Below are 15,354 nucleotides of genomic sequence, written 5' to 3'. Positions count from 1 at the left end.
CGGGTTCATGCTTCAGTCCGGGAAGATTCCACATGCCGCGGAGCAGCTGGGCCCATGAGCCATGGCTGCTGGGCCTCTGCGTCTGGAGCCTGTGCTCCACAACGGGAGAGGCCACAACAGTGAGAGGCCCGTGTACCGCAAAAAAAAAAAAAAAAAAAGACGATACCTTGGGCTGGGTATAAAGTGAAGAGACCTGATAATTTAAAATTCTCATTTTACACATTTCCCTGCTTTCCTATCTTCAGAGCAGATTCCAAGTACATGAGGTAGTCTATTAAATGAGACTCAAATTATGGTGAATCTATAAAATAGAGAGTTAAGCTTAAAAGAATAACAATTTTTCCTTTCAAAATTGAAATTTGGAAGTTTATAGATCCAAATATTATCTTGTGTGATCACTGATGATGTGTATTTTCTTAAGTTTTAACATCTTTTAAAATTATTTATTGATCAATGGTTTTTTTAATAAATTTATTTTATTTTTATTTAATTTTGGGTCTTCATTGCTGTGCGCAGGCTTTCTCTAGTTGTGGCGAGCAGGGGCTATTCTTTGTTGTGGCACGTGGGCTTCTCATTGCAGTGGCTTCTCTTGCTGTGGAACACGGGCTCTAGGCACCTGGGCTTCAGTAGCTGTGGCACACGGGCTCAGTAGTTGTGGCTTGTGGGCTCTAGAGCACAGGCTCAGTATTTGTGGCACACGGGCTTAGTTGCTCCATGGAATGTGGGATCTTTCTGGACCAGGGCTCGAACCCGTGTCCCCTGCATGGGCAGGCCGATTCTTAACCACTGCACCACCAGGGAAGTCCTGATCAATGTTTTTTTAACTAAAATGGATCTGAAAATAGCCAATCCTATTTTATTACACACACACACACACACACACACACACACACGTTTAGGTGAGGATGGAACTTTCCATAGGCTGGAGAGTGCTGCCTCTATATGGGCATGCCTAGTTGTCTGTCTTTCATTTTATTCCTCTTCTATTTGCTTCCTTTGCATATGTCAGTAACCATATAGAACATGAGTGTTCAGGTGAGCATTTTAGTCCGGATTGAGCTGGGCAGTTTTCCTGATTTTGGCTAGGCTTACTTGCATGCATGTGTGTTGTTTGGCTGTTGACTGATTGGACAGGCCTCACTTCAGAAACTGAGGGTTACTTAACTCTGGTCCACTTGCCTTTTATACTCCATGTTGTCTTCGCATATACTTATGATGATGCCCAAGTACAAGAACCTAAGGCTGAAATGCAAAAGTGCTTTTTCATGCCTCTGATTGTGCCGCCCCCACTAATATTTCATTGGCCCATGCAATCAAATGGACAAACTCAAAGTCAGTGAATGAGAAAATATAGTCCCTCTCTCAGTGGGAACGTCTACTGAGTCCTTAGGCAAAGGGTGTAGATACAGGATCTATACTGAGGGAACCTGCAGCAAGAGGAAGCTATCTCGAACCCCATGAAATGCATAAGAAAAGGTCCAGGATAGACTAGAATTAAACCTGTAGCCAAATTGAATTCATAAAGGGAGCAGTAGCAATCAGACCTCAGACCTCCACGCTCTAGCTACTTCTGTTTTCCACGGATGCAATATAGTGAGGTGCTTGCACATTTGAGCTTTCCATTAGGATTTAATTACGCAGTATTAATCATACACAGCTTAGCTACTAATTGGGATTGGGACTTTTCACAGGGATTGGAAGTTTCACTATCATAAAGATGTTTGGTTTCCCCAAACTGGTCTGGCGATCGAAACCAAACCAAATCCCAATCCCAGTAGGTTTTGTGTGTGAGTGTGTGTGGAAAGTGATAAACTGATCTGAGTAGTAGCATTATACAATACCAATTTCTGTGATAATGAAAATGTTCTGTATCTGTGCTGCCCAATACAGTAGTCACTATGTGGCTATTGAGCACTTGAAATGTGGCTACAGTGACTGAGAAACTAAATTTTTAATTATTTTAAATTTCAAATTAAGTAGCTACTTGTGATACATGCACCTTACGTTCACAGCAGCACTATTCACAAGAGCCAAGACATTGAAACAGCCTAAATGTCCGTCGACAGATGAATGGATAAAGAAGGTATGGTACATATATACAATGGAATACTACTCAGCCATAAAATAGAACGAAATGATGCCATTTGCAGCAACGTGGAAGCAACCAGAGATTATCATACTAAGTGAAGTAAGTCAGACACAGAAAGACAAATAGCATATGATATGACTTGTATGTGGAATCTAAAATATGACACAAATGAACCTATCTGAGAAACTGAAACAGAATCACGGACATAGAGAACAGATTGGTGGTTACCAAGGGGGTGGGGATTGGGAGAGGGATGGCGTGGGAGGTTGGGGTGAGCAGATGTGAGCTTTTATATATAGAATGGATACACAACAAGGTCCTACTCTACAGCACAGAGAACTATATTCAGTATCCTGTGATAAACCATAATGGAAAAGAATATATAAAAAAGAATGCATATATATGTATAACGGTATCACTTTGCAGTACAGCAGTAATTAACACAATATTGTAAATCAACTATACTGCAATAAAAAAAGAAAAAAACCCAAAATACCAACCAAGCAAATAAACAAATAAATAGCTACTCGTGGCAGGTCACCACCGTACTGGACAGTGCAGGTATAGGAAATGCAGAATGGCAAGAATACAAAAGTAATCTTGAAAAAGGAAGACATAGGTTACCACACTTCGAACTTATTATGAAATTCTAGGAATTAAGCCATGGGGTACTGGTCAAGGAGAGACTAATTAACCAATGGAATATTACAGAGAATATAGAATCTATCTATCTATCTATCTATCAATCTATACACATACTGGTTCATCACACAGGGCAAAAAATGTGTGTGTGTGCATATACATATATGATAAGTCACCTGATTTATGACAAATGTGACACTTAAGTACAGTGAGGAGACAATGGTCTTTTTTTGTCAGTTGGATATCCACTTGAAAAAAATGAATCGACCTTTTTTCAAACTAGGAACAAAAATCAATTGGATATGGTTTGCAGATATAAATGTGAAAGGTAAAAAATAATTTAAAGCAAACATAGGGAACGTCTTCATGATTTTGAAGTAGGCAACATTTTCTTTTTAACAGGTCACACCAGAAATAAAATACTAACAATAAAGAAAAAAGACTATGTAAAACTTAAGAGCATTTGTTCATCCAAAGGCACCATTAAGAAAGAGAAAAGGCAGTCCACAGATTGGGACTATTTGTTTGCCATACATGTATCCAGTAAAGGAATTGTATCCAGAATACATTAAAAATTCCTACAAATCAAGAAGTAAAGGCAAACAACCCAACAGAAAAAATGGGAAAAGACAAACAGGTACTTCAGAAAAACTGGCTAATACCAATGACTAATAAACAAATGAAGGGGTCTCAACCTCGTAATTCATGAAGGTCAGGGAAATGAACATTGAAGCCATATTGTGATGCTTTTACTTTCACACCTGAATAGGTAAAATGAAAACTGATAGAAACATCATGTCTTTGTGAGGACGTGGAGCAACTGATGCAAGTGAAAACTGGTACATCCACTTTGGAAATTTATTTGCCAACTTCAATATATGTGAATTTATGCATAACCTATGATGCAACAATTTCACTCCTAGCTATTTACCCAAGAGAATTATATACATATGTGCACCAGAACACCTGTATAAGAGTGTTCACAGCAGCACTCTTCACAGTAGGCAAAATGTTTTTTAACTCCCCAAACGCATATGAAAACTAGAGTTGCTAGATAAATGGTGGTATATTCATATCAGAGAATAACATGGAGCAATGAAAATGAACAATCTACAACCACTCACACAAAAAATTAGATGAGTCTTTCAAAAGCAAAAGAAGTCAGTCCCAAAAGAGTGTATAGTAAAAGCCCTTTTGTGTAAAGCTCAAAAACAGGGAAAACTAATCTGTGAGGATAGAAGTCAGATTAGTGTTCACTCTCGGGACATGTAGTGACTTGAAGCAGACACGAGGGGATTTTAGGATGTGGCAATGTGCTGCTTCCTATTCTGAGGGCTATTATATGGGTGTGTTCAGGTTGTGAGTGCTCATAAGACTCAAAAGAGACTCTCCCAATTGTGAAGAGCCCTTTGTAGAGTTGTAACAGTAGGAAGATGACACCAAAACCACCCACAGACTTCCAGTTTTTCCCCATATTATACTGCAGAAGCAATATATAATTCCAGGGGGAAAAGTAATCAAAACCTTGATGAGGGACTTAAGGGTAGTAGGGGTCTGAGAGCATCTGTGTCTCAAGACTACAGTATTGAGTATCCAGGGGAAAAGGCTAATGAGATCTGGAGACTTATGGTGTAATTATTATTGCCAACTGAATTTAGCTGTTGACACTGTAGCTCTGGCTATTCCAGACCTTGGGCTTAAATGCACAATTACCATGTTGCACCTGGGGGACTCAGATTTTCCTGCTACTTGCCACCAGTGGGTAGGCTGACATATGGAACAAGTCACTCTGTTGATCCTATCATAATGGTAGGCCCCAATAAAGAAGAGTTGGCAATGGTTGTTTGCTCACTTGCATGAAAGCCAAGGGGTGGCTCCTTAATCCTGATAAGATATAGAGACCAGCCACTCAAGTCAAATTCTTGAGATCCACGTGGGCTGACCAATCTCCAAGATAGGAAAGGAAGTGTCATTCACTCTATGGCTCACTACTCCCTAAAAAGAAGTCCAGCGCTTAATTTGAGTGTTTGACTATTAAGAGACAATATGTCTCACCTAGACAGTTTGTTGTACCCTACGTCTATGTTGAAGAGAAAATCTAGCAAATGTAGCTTGGTACAGGAGTAGCAGGCAGCTGGGATAGTGCAACAGGCTATCTCAGCAGCCCTACGTTTGATGCCTGTAAAACCCCAAGGGTCCCCTGGAATTGTAGGTGTCTGCTACTGATAACTAGGCTATTTTGAGCTTCTAGCAAGGGAGACCACCTCCACCTGGCAGTGCCTCTTGGAGTCCTGAACTTGATGCCTCCCTGAGAGGGCCATCCACTGCACCCTTTCTGAGCAACAGCTGCTAACCTGCTACTGGACATTTGTGGAGAATGAGAGCCTTAGTCAGGACTGCCAGGGAACAGCACGTCCAGACATCCCTACCTTGAGTTTGTTCCACTCAGATCCTCACAACAAGGTTGGAAAGGTACAACAATCTTTTCTTATTAAATGAAATGTTGTATTTGAGAGAGGGGCAGGTCTGGTCCTATAGCTGTGTCTTGCTTATTTGAAAAGGCTGTGGCTACCTATTTAGGGGCCATTTCACCTCTGTTTGCTCAACTACAAGGGAAGTCTTTTGCTACCTGGTGACCACACTTCCAAGAAGTCCCCAAGGATGCTTGGTGTTGGCTTACTGGTGTCTTGGCCACAATAAAAGCTTACAGTGTCCCCGGGCTTCAGCACTCCTTTAGCCTCAATGACAATCATAAAGGACCCACTGCAGTGAGGACCAGTCAGCACCATGGGCTAAATTAAAAGCTGCCCTCCTTGCCCTAGACAATGCTCCTAAGGGGCAGGCATGCTGTATTTTCACTGGCTCTTGGGCTCTAGCTAACAGCCTAGTTGTCTCTTGGAGTTCATGGGGGATGATTGATTGTCAGACTGGGCAAGTGGCCCTGCTACCAGAATCGAATGAGCTCAAAAGGCCTCCATCTGGGTTACCTGCCAGCAGGTGACAGGACTTTGAGCTCTGCCCACGCCTGGCAAAGAGACTACTTCCACCCTCTGCTGCCATCCGGTGGCTACTTCTGGTGTCAAATAACCTTTGAAACCTATTCTGGCTACGCAGTTGCCATTCCTGTGTGAGCAGCAGATTCTGGCAGCACCAGGGCGACACTTGAATCTAAGTTCCGCCACGCTTTTGGCCACTTGTAATCTTTCAGTGCGAGCCATTCATGATGAAGGAGACTCAAGCAAGACCGCCAGAGCACCCCGGAAGTGCCGTGGTGTGTGCCAATGAAGAATACCTTTCTGGTTCTCACTCCAAACAGAGTACAGCTCTTTTTGACCAACCCGTTATTCTCCGTAATGACTTGAGAGAAGCTGATTCCATGGAGAGAACCAGCAGCCAGACAGAACTGGAGGAGCACAGTTAGAGAGACAAGAGCTGTTCACGATTTACAGCCTTGGTCAACATTCTCAAGAGCATATTGGATGGAAGCAAAACCTCTAGGATAAATCAAATAATAACGGCTGAAATTTCAAGGACTAAAAAAACAGGCAGAGATGGGCATGACACTCATAGGTATTCCACGCCCCTTTTCATGCTCTGGTGGCTGGCATGATCAAGAAGTAGAGTGGATTTTCAAAGCTTTGACTATAAAAGATTGCTGGACAGGCCGTGCTGCCAGAATAATCACTGCCAGACTAGACATCACAGTCAGACTATAGGGTCACTATATGAGGCTGTTCCCAGCAAGGGAATATTCCCTTTCGTTCGTTCTTTCTTCCTTTCTTTTTGTATTTTGGCTGCGCCTTGACGCTTGTGCGATCTTAGTTCCCCAACCAGGGATGGAACCCAGGCCTGGGCAGTGAAAGCGCTGAGTCCTAACCACTGGACTGCCAGGGAATTCCCCAGGAATATTCCCTTTCTAAAGGGAATGGTTGCTTGGGGGATGTCAGGACAGGGAGATCACTTCACTCTATCAGTGATTCCACACCGACAATCCCCAACCATTCCTCTTTCTTTCTTTTTTCTTCCTTCACTGACCTTAGTCAGAGAACGAGGTGAAAGTGACTCCAGCTTATTGCTTCTACTATTACCTGGCTCCAGTCATTGGACATTGTGGGTCACAGATCACAGGGATAGTGATCCACTGGTGGAATCTGTGAAACCTAGATTACCCTTGTGGTGGCTCCCTCAGGCAGCAGTAGGTGATGGTCAATAGACCATTGAAAGTTCTACCATTGTGCCACAGCCTATGTCACTCCTGGAACATCCAGATAGGTCTGGATGCACGTGGGAAATGGCTGGGTCAACGGGAGAAGTACTGACTACTGAATTAGGACAGGCAGACTATGGGGCCATGGAAGGAAAACAACAATCTCAGTATCTGGAGTGGAACTCCTTGTAAGCTGGCAGGTGCAGAGATGGGGATCGGGTTTGTGTCCCCTAAATCCAGCACCACAGCTTGGCAAATATCCCCACGGCCCACTTGAGTCAAGTGGCGGTAGCAGCTGACTGAATTGTCTGAGGTTTGTCCTTCCATCCACATAGATGGGAACAGAAAATCTTCCATGGCCATGGCTATTAAATTCGAACCCCCTCATAGAAACACTCTGACCAGGACAACCTGGTTTCATTATTACTGATACAAGTCCACATGGTTCTCCTGATGCATCCATGGCACCAGAGGCATGTATGGATATTGAAGCTGCATTTATTCAGCAACACTGCCCATGTGGCTTTACCAAACCAATATAAAGGTGATCCAAATCAAGTGTAAGAAGACCCTTTAGGTTATATGCTTGTCTGTGTTGGAGAGTGGGCCACAGAACGTCTTTCCATTGGGAGGAGGGGTAATGTTTTAAATCCTGCACTGTCCCCTGTAGTTATTGGAAGTGACGCAACCCTTTGGAGCACCTTTAGAGACACCAGGCAAAGAGGGCTGTTCTACCTGGGGAGATACCTGGTTCCATAGCCCTGGCATCAGTGTCCAGGCCCTGGAGACAATGGCAGAAACATACCTGTAACTTTAGCTCTCATAGCCAATGAGGTGGCACAAGGTCTGGAAGATAAGAGAATCAGTCTAAACTTCCTTGTACTCTTGTAATGGATGACAGACTGGCCTTAGGGTACATTCAGGCTCAAGGGGGAGGAGTATATCCGATCAACAACATCTCCTTTCTGGTTGGCTTAATTCCACCAGGTGGAGCAGCTCAGCTATTGCAGCAGTGCAGGTACGACACTCTGCATAGTTGGGACACATTCCTCAAGGATCTGGTATATGCACTGAATCAAAAACTGATATTTGACACTATGTCGCCAAATCTACTGTATATGAATCTGGGAACCAAGGAGTGAAAATCAGATTGGCTCACGTAAAAATGAGTCTGATTCCTTTATGATGTTTGAGTGCTGAGGACTTTTAGGACTCAGCCTTCCCTCTACCCCTCCACCCCACAGCTGGGTAAGCTGACACGAAATCCCAGGTAATCTCTTCTTGGAAGCCAGCAGGAGGTTCAAGCCATGCAAGCCCCTACCTCTGCACCAGAACACTCACCCTGGCCCCACCCCTAACCGAAACAAAAACCTGAAATCAGTCTCCTTTCCCACTCTTTCAAGCAGTTTTCAGAGCAGTCTGGGAAGGCTTCCTTGCTCTTCCCTGAAAGCCTTATTATGTAAAGAATAAACCTTGTCCTACCGTCTTAGTATGTGTTATGTTTGGTGTCAGCACTCTTGACATCTGAAGCAAATTTTAGCTGGGAGGATGGGGTCCATCCTTTCTTTCTGGAGTGTCTACAACAGTTCTTCTCACCATCATTCCCTGTAGCACACTTGCAGAATGTGTGCTTCCCATCCCTGAAACTTCAGGGTCTGCCGTATTCAATGTTCTGGATCTCAAGACAGACTGTTTCTGGTAAGGCATACAGGTTGGATTCTACTGAACTTGAAGCTACAGCGACCATCTGGTCACTTCAGTCTCCTCGTGGCAGTGGATCAGCAGGCAAATAAAGCAGATTTCTATATTGGAGGGGGCAAGCTGACCCTGATTACCATGAAGAGATATGAGTTGTTCCTACATAATGGGGACAGGGAGGAGTATGTCTGAACCGAGAGGATTCATCAGCAATTGTTTTGGTGCTTGCCCAGTAACAACAGGAAATTGAATCAGTATAAAAGAGCTAATGACTCCTTCATAATCTTAAGAATGGTTTACGCTTGAGATCTTGGCTAAGTAGGGCTGAATGCAACAAAAAGTCTTGGACTGTTGACTCAGAAATCATTCTAGGAAGCCTGCCTTTTCACGTCTATCATGCTTATCTTGGTTCTTTAAAATAAGTCCCTCTCTTTCTTTATTCATTCTTTGAAGCGTTGAAGTGAATATGTTACTGAACCAAACTTGGGTCTGCTCACGCAACGTGCAGCAAAGCTAATCTGACAGCCAGTTGTGGTTAAGGAACGTACAGCATTTTCTGCAAGGTGCCAAGCAAGGAGTGTGGGCAACTTATGCTCAAAAGTCCCAAACTCCCAAATGGCTTTCAGGGAAGGATTTTTAAAGGCAGGGTGAGGGAGAGGGTAGTGATGATATCCTACATGATATCCTTGTCATTAGTTTGTGATGAGGTAACAGGGTGGTATTTGGGGAATTAACATCATCAATATTCTGATTTCAACCTGTCTGGGATCTACTCGCTTGTGCTCAGCACACAGTTAACTTCTTCCACCCGGTGGAGGTTTTAGTATCTGCAAAGCAATTCAAGGATATGGCTCAGATTATTATCTATAGCCCTTGAGAAGGAACTATGGGTCCATGACTTTGTCGTATGGCCAAACTATTATTATTTTGTCTTGCTTGACTGTTTTCCTTTTTTTCTGCATTTTCTCAATTCTCTGATTAAATTTGCTCTTTGGAACTCAGAGAAGGCTTAGGAGGCTACAGCTTTTCTACAAACAAGAGGTGGCGTGGGGATTGGTAGGGTGTCTGTAACCACAGGGTCCTGTTCCTTTGAAATTTGGCAGCAGTTCATTAAATACTTTACAGCTCCTGTTGTTAACACTTCTGCAACTTTCTGTTCTGTCTGCATCCATTTCAACTTTGCCTTTTTTCTAAGTAGCTTTAATAATGTTAAAATGCCCAAATTCTTTTTTCTTTCTCCTCTGGTAGGTTTTTTACTATTGCTGACATATTAACTATACAGTTTTTAATGACTCTGCCCCTATTGGCACCAGCCATCTCCAGGTGGAAATCAGGGAACAATTCACCCTGTGCAGCAGAGTGCCTCTATATGAGGACACTTCAGTTTTGCTGGCACTGGTAAAATTAAAAGGACCAGATATGCATGGGCTTAAAGGGTAATTGGGGACTCCAAAGTCCTGGAAGGAAAGGGAGGAAGGTCTCAAACTCTAGAAGCTGGGTCTTGAAAATTCATTGAATCCCAGGCATGTCAATCCTCGCCTTTCAGCCAATGAGTTTAGAGCTCCCTACGAGGGGGGGGGGGAGATGGGGGGGAAGCAGTTCTCTGTTGACCCTTCGAAGTTCTGGCTCCCGTCAACTGCCTATCAGATTCTTTCCCGCCTTGTCCAATGGCCTCCCAGGCACAGTTATGGTTGGCTGCTCCTCGGGCCCCTCCCCCCACCCTTCCTGTCACGAGGCCTCCACAGGCCACCATCACAGACTGTTTCGTTGTCTGCCGCCATCTTGTCTGCTTTCCACCACCCGGCCCCTCTCCCCCGCCCCCTCCCAACAGGCTCTGCTGCCGGCAGCGACACTTAGCTCATCAGCAGCCATTTCTGCCAACTAGGTCTAGCAGCTGGATCACTTCTCTGGTTGAGGCACTGACTGGTGCATCTTTCCTGCCATCTCTGCCACAGAAAAGCAAGGCTCAGCCACAGGTGGTCAGAACAGAGCAGGCAGTGGGATGGGCAACATCCCTGTATCAGTCCCAGGACGAGTTGTGCTTGCAGAACGGCACGTCAGGGCCCGTGGGGTCGCCACCGCTAGGGACTTACAGGTGGTGGTGCGAGCCCTTTGGGAAGAGCAGGGTGGGCAGGAGGTCGCCCAGCCCATAGTCGAGGAGTACTGGGATGTACAGCTGGTAGAAGGGGAGGAAGAGGCAGAAGAGGAGGAGGAAGTGGAGGAGGCAGAGGAGGCTAAAGAGGAGGAAGTGGAGGAGGCTGAAGAGGAGGAAGTGGAGGAGGCTGAAGAGGAGGAAGTGGAGGAGGCAGAGGAGGCTAAAGAGGAGGAAGTGGATGAGGCGGAGGAGGCTGAAGAGGAGGAAGCGGAGGAGGCTGAAGAGGTGGAAGTGGAGGAGGCGGAGGAGGCTAAAGAGGAGGAAGTGGAGGAGGCTGAAGAGGAGGAAGTGGAGGAGGCAGAGGAGGCTAAAGAGGAGGAAGTGGACGAGGCGGAGGAGGCTGAAGAGGAGGAAGCGGAGGAGGCGGAGGAGGCTGAAGAGGTGGAAGTGGAGGAGGCTGAAGAGGAGGAAGTGGAGGAGGCAGAGGAGGCTAAAGAGGAGGAAGTGGACGAGGCGGAGGAGGCTGAAGAGGAGGAAGCGGAGGAGGTGGAGGAGGCTGAAGAGGTGGAAGTGGAGGAGGCGGAGGAGGATGAAGAGGAGGGAGTGGAGGAGGCAGAGGAGGCTAAAGAGGACGAGAAGAACGAAGAGGTGAAGGAGGGAGACAGAGACAAGGAAGAGGACGAGAACTATGTGGACAAAGAGGAGGAGGAGGATGGTGAGGAGGGCGCAGAAGTGGTCGCGGGTATCTGTGAGTTCCCCACTGCGCGGGTTCGGTCCCTTCTAGACCCCGTATTCATTATAACGTCCGAGTCCTGGCCCGGCCGCACGCCGCCCACGCGGTGGTCACGCGCTGCTCTTGGGAGCCCAGGGAGGCGGGAGAGAGAGGGGACCAGATGCTGGAAGGCGAGTGCGAGGCAGAGGGCGACCCATCTGGGAGCCGTGGGAACCTGCAGAGGGGGCGGCATCCCAGAAGGCATAGGAACCAGCGGCGGCAGCAGTGGAGGCCGAGTTCTGGTTGGGCGAGGTCCTGGCTGATGCCTCCAAGTCCTGGGAGGCTGGGGCCTGTGGACCTGACGACAGGGCCGAAGCTGGCGAGGGGCGGCCCAGGCCTCAGGCCCTTGCAGCCCCTGCTGGGGCATCGGCCTCAAAGGCAGGCCGCGCTCAGCGCTGGCCTCTGGCGGTTAGGCAGCGGGTCAAAGCTCTCAAAAACCTTCAGGCAAGATATGCACAAGTAGAAGCCCAATTCTCTAAAGACCTTTAGGATCTTGAGAAAAAGTATGCTGCCTTCTACCACCCGAGGGGCAAACAAATGGCATACCTCACTTTTGGCTGACGGGCTTCTAAAAACGTAAAGATTCTCAGTAGGATGACCTGAGAAAATGATGAAACGGCACAGGGGCACTTTTCAGTGGTTGAGGAATCAATGAGCTTCGCCGTAGAATTTGTCTTTAAATCAGGTGAACGTTTTCCAGTGACGTTCTGGCAGAAACATACAAAAAAGCTCTCAGGATCAGATGATTTCGATCCCTTCTCCAAAGGGCCAGAAGTAATCAGCAGCACAGTGTGTGAGATCTACTGGGAAGAGGGGGAAAATGTTGTGAAAACTGTCAAGCAGCAGAAGTGTGAGGGCCATGGAAGTGTTGTATCAACCAGTAGGAGCATGGCCAGCTGTTCTTTTCATTTCTTTCTTTATTTTCTGACATATTTCTCTTCTCCAGATCCTCCCGAGGGCAGAGAACTAGATTCTGCTGCTGATTTTATACCGGGAAATGTTATCCACCACCTTGTGATGCCAAAGTCCGTATCATTCGACACTAAAGAAGAGAGTGAACATCAGTATGGAAACGCTGATGAAGAGAAAGATGATGGAAATGAGAAACCAGAAGAAGGACCCAAGCTGGATATGGTCTCAGCAGAGGGCAGCTCTGGAGAATGCAGGTATTATTGAATAGTGCAAGCATTCCTGACATATACCTGTTACTAACAGCTTTATGTTTTGTTTTGTTTACATCCTTAATCTACTTTTTATCTTTTTAACATCTTTATTGGAGTATAATTGCCTTACAGTGGTGTGTTAGTTTCTGCTTTATAACAAAGTGAATCAGCTCTAGTATACCTATATCCCCATTTCTCTTCCCTCTTGCATCTCCCTCCCACCCTCCCTATCCCACCACTCTAGGTGGTCACAGAGGTCCGAGCTGATCTCCCTGTGCTATGCAGCTGCTTCCCACTAGCTATCTATCATGTTTTTAATAATTTTTGTAAAGTAAATAAGAAAAAATTGATGAAATTTAGTTTTGGAAAAACAGTTTAATGTTAATAATGTACTTGTATTCTAGATGGTATAGAAGGCAGTGTGTTCTGAAATGTATTTCATTTACAGGCGCAAGTCCTTTGTCCTGTAGCTTTAAGACTACTACAGATGGGAAATTTATCAGACCTGGAAATAGAGACCGATATTTTTTTAGAGGTCTAAAATATAGAGACCTATATTTTTAGAGAGTGGCCACGAGGAGAAGCAGCTAAAGCGACCAAGCTGTGCACTAGCTGTACCTTCATCACCTGGCCACAGAAATGGAGTCTCTTGGAATAACAATGCCTTTGAGAAGGTGACTCCTTACAAAGTAGTAAAAAGTCAAGGATTTCAAATAAGACTGCATTTCATGAGTATTTCACAAATATTACTTCAATTTAGATTTTTTATTCAAAAGAAAAGAAAATTAGCCATAGTAAGGTTATTGGCTATCTGATTGGTAATTCAGTCTTAGTTTCTCTTTCCTCTACCCATTCATCTTTTCCTTTCTCTCTCTCATCTCTCTCTCTCTCACAGTATCACACTCTTTCTTTCTCCCTTTCTTAATTTTTACACCTGCGGATGTTTGATAACAGCCTCTTTCTCATTTTACAGATACGGAAACCAGAGGTCTGGGAATATAAGGGATTTATGATTTGTGTAAGGAGCATAGGCTCTTAAGGTGGAAAGACATTTAAATCACAGAGTGGCCTTTCAAGAACAAAAGCTAGCATTTATAGTGGTGGGCAAGAGAGAGATGAGGTTGGTGTGATGAAATGATGTGCACCCTGACAACCAAGGGTCTGGGTTACATGAAGAAAACGTTTTGTTTTCTCCTTGGAGAGCCAACAGATGTTCATAGTATTGACTCCCAGTTAGAAAGTCCCTGGTGCATGTTATTGGTGTTCAATTGTTAATTGACTCTTCTCCCACCCTACAGTTGGAAGGCATAAAAAGAAGTGGACAGCGAAAGAAAAGAAGAAATTGTTCTTCACGGATATTCTAGTTTTCATTAGCCCACAATACAAATGTTGTTTCAAAGTTCAACATCCCAAAATGATATTAACTGACATCTGACTTTATTCTTACCTTTGACAGATAAATTTGACAGTATTGTTCACATTGAAAATAAAAGCTTGTTTGACATGGATAAGCTGCAGAGTTGGGATTTTTTTACCTAAATAATACTGACTCCAGTGTATCTTGGTTCTATTTATTTCGGCCCACCTTACTGTCATTGAAAGGGATTTGTTTCAACTATTTGGTAAGCCTGTTTGACATCCCTTTATAGCAGCCTCAAATAAATTGAAATATTAGATTATAAACAAGTTGTGTGGCAATAGAGATGGTGGCCCAGCCTCTAGTATATGTTACTGAAAGAAACTGATGGATGACCTAGCTTGCCTGGAGACCAGATGGTGCTAGTGGCCTGCCATGGAGCAGCAGCATCAGCATCTGCTGGGAACGTGTTTGAAATGCAAATTCTCAGACCCTGCTCCAGACCTGCTGAATTGGATATTCTGAAGGTAGGCTGCTAGCCATCAGGTTTTTACAAGTCCTCCAAGTGCTACGGAAGCACACTAAAGTTTCAGAACTGCTGCTTTAGAGCAATGGGGGAAACGTTTAACTACACCCACAGTAGGACCAGCCTTAATTCACTGACTTGGTACTATTGCAGGTAAACTGAACAGGATGGTGAGATCTGGACTGAGGAAGACACTAGAATTCTCCGGGGCCTGAGACACAAAGACCTCCCGGAGGGATGTGTTAGTTTCCTAGGGTTACCGTAACAAACTACCACAAAGCAGGTGGCTTAAAACAACCGAAATTTATTCTCTCACCGTTCTGGAGGCCAGAAGTCTGAGGTCAAGGTGTCGGCAGGGTTGGTTCCTTCTGGAGGCTCGGAGGAAGGATCTGTTCCATGCCTCTCTCCTAGTTGCTGGTGGTTGCTGTCAATCCTTGGCCTCATTTGGCTTGTATATGCACGATTCCACTCTCTTTCTTCATCTTTACATAGTGTTTTCCCCTGTGTCTCTGTTTCTGTGTTCTTTCTCTTCTTATAAGGACACCAGTCATATTGGATTAAGGGCCCACCCTAATCCAGTATGACCTCATCTGATCTTTATTACACCTGCAAATACCCTCTTTCCAAATAAGGTCACATTTACAGGTTGCGGGGGTCAACACCTCAACATGTCTTTTGCGGGGACACAATTCAGCTTATAACAAGGGGCAAAGATTCAGTAGTGGAAGGGACGAATTGGTAAAAGAGAAACCTAATTCTAAAATGATAAAAGCATTATGATACCATGCACATATGAAGTTTAAAG

The 15,354-nt window shown here is 44.8% G+C and overlaps 1 protein-coding gene across 1 annotated transcript in view; it reads left to right on the top strand.

The window, feature by feature from the left end:
* LOC309839348 (uncharacterized protein) overlaps nt 1–14,114 on the top strand; it is a 57,000-nt gene extending 42,886 nt beyond the window's left edge. The window contains exons 2-3 of the mRNA XM_082681092.1: nt 12,450–12,669; nt 13,965–14,114. Coding sequence (XP_082537218.1) covers nt 12,450–12,669; nt 13,965–13,977 — 233 coding nt within the window. The 3' untranslated portion in view covers nt 13,978–14,114. The remainder of the gene's footprint in view (nt 1–12,449; nt 12,670–13,964) is intronic.
* Nucleotides 14,115–15,354: the final 1,240 nt, after the last annotated feature.

Source organism: Grampus griseus, assembly GCF_964374135.1.
Source record: "Grampus griseus genome assembly, chromosome: X".
In the NCBI taxonomy this organism is placed as follows: Eukaryota; Metazoa; Chordata; class Mammalia; order Artiodactyla; family Delphinidae; genus Grampus; species Grampus griseus.
This window is presented reverse-complemented; position numbering and strand designations above follow the sequence as displayed.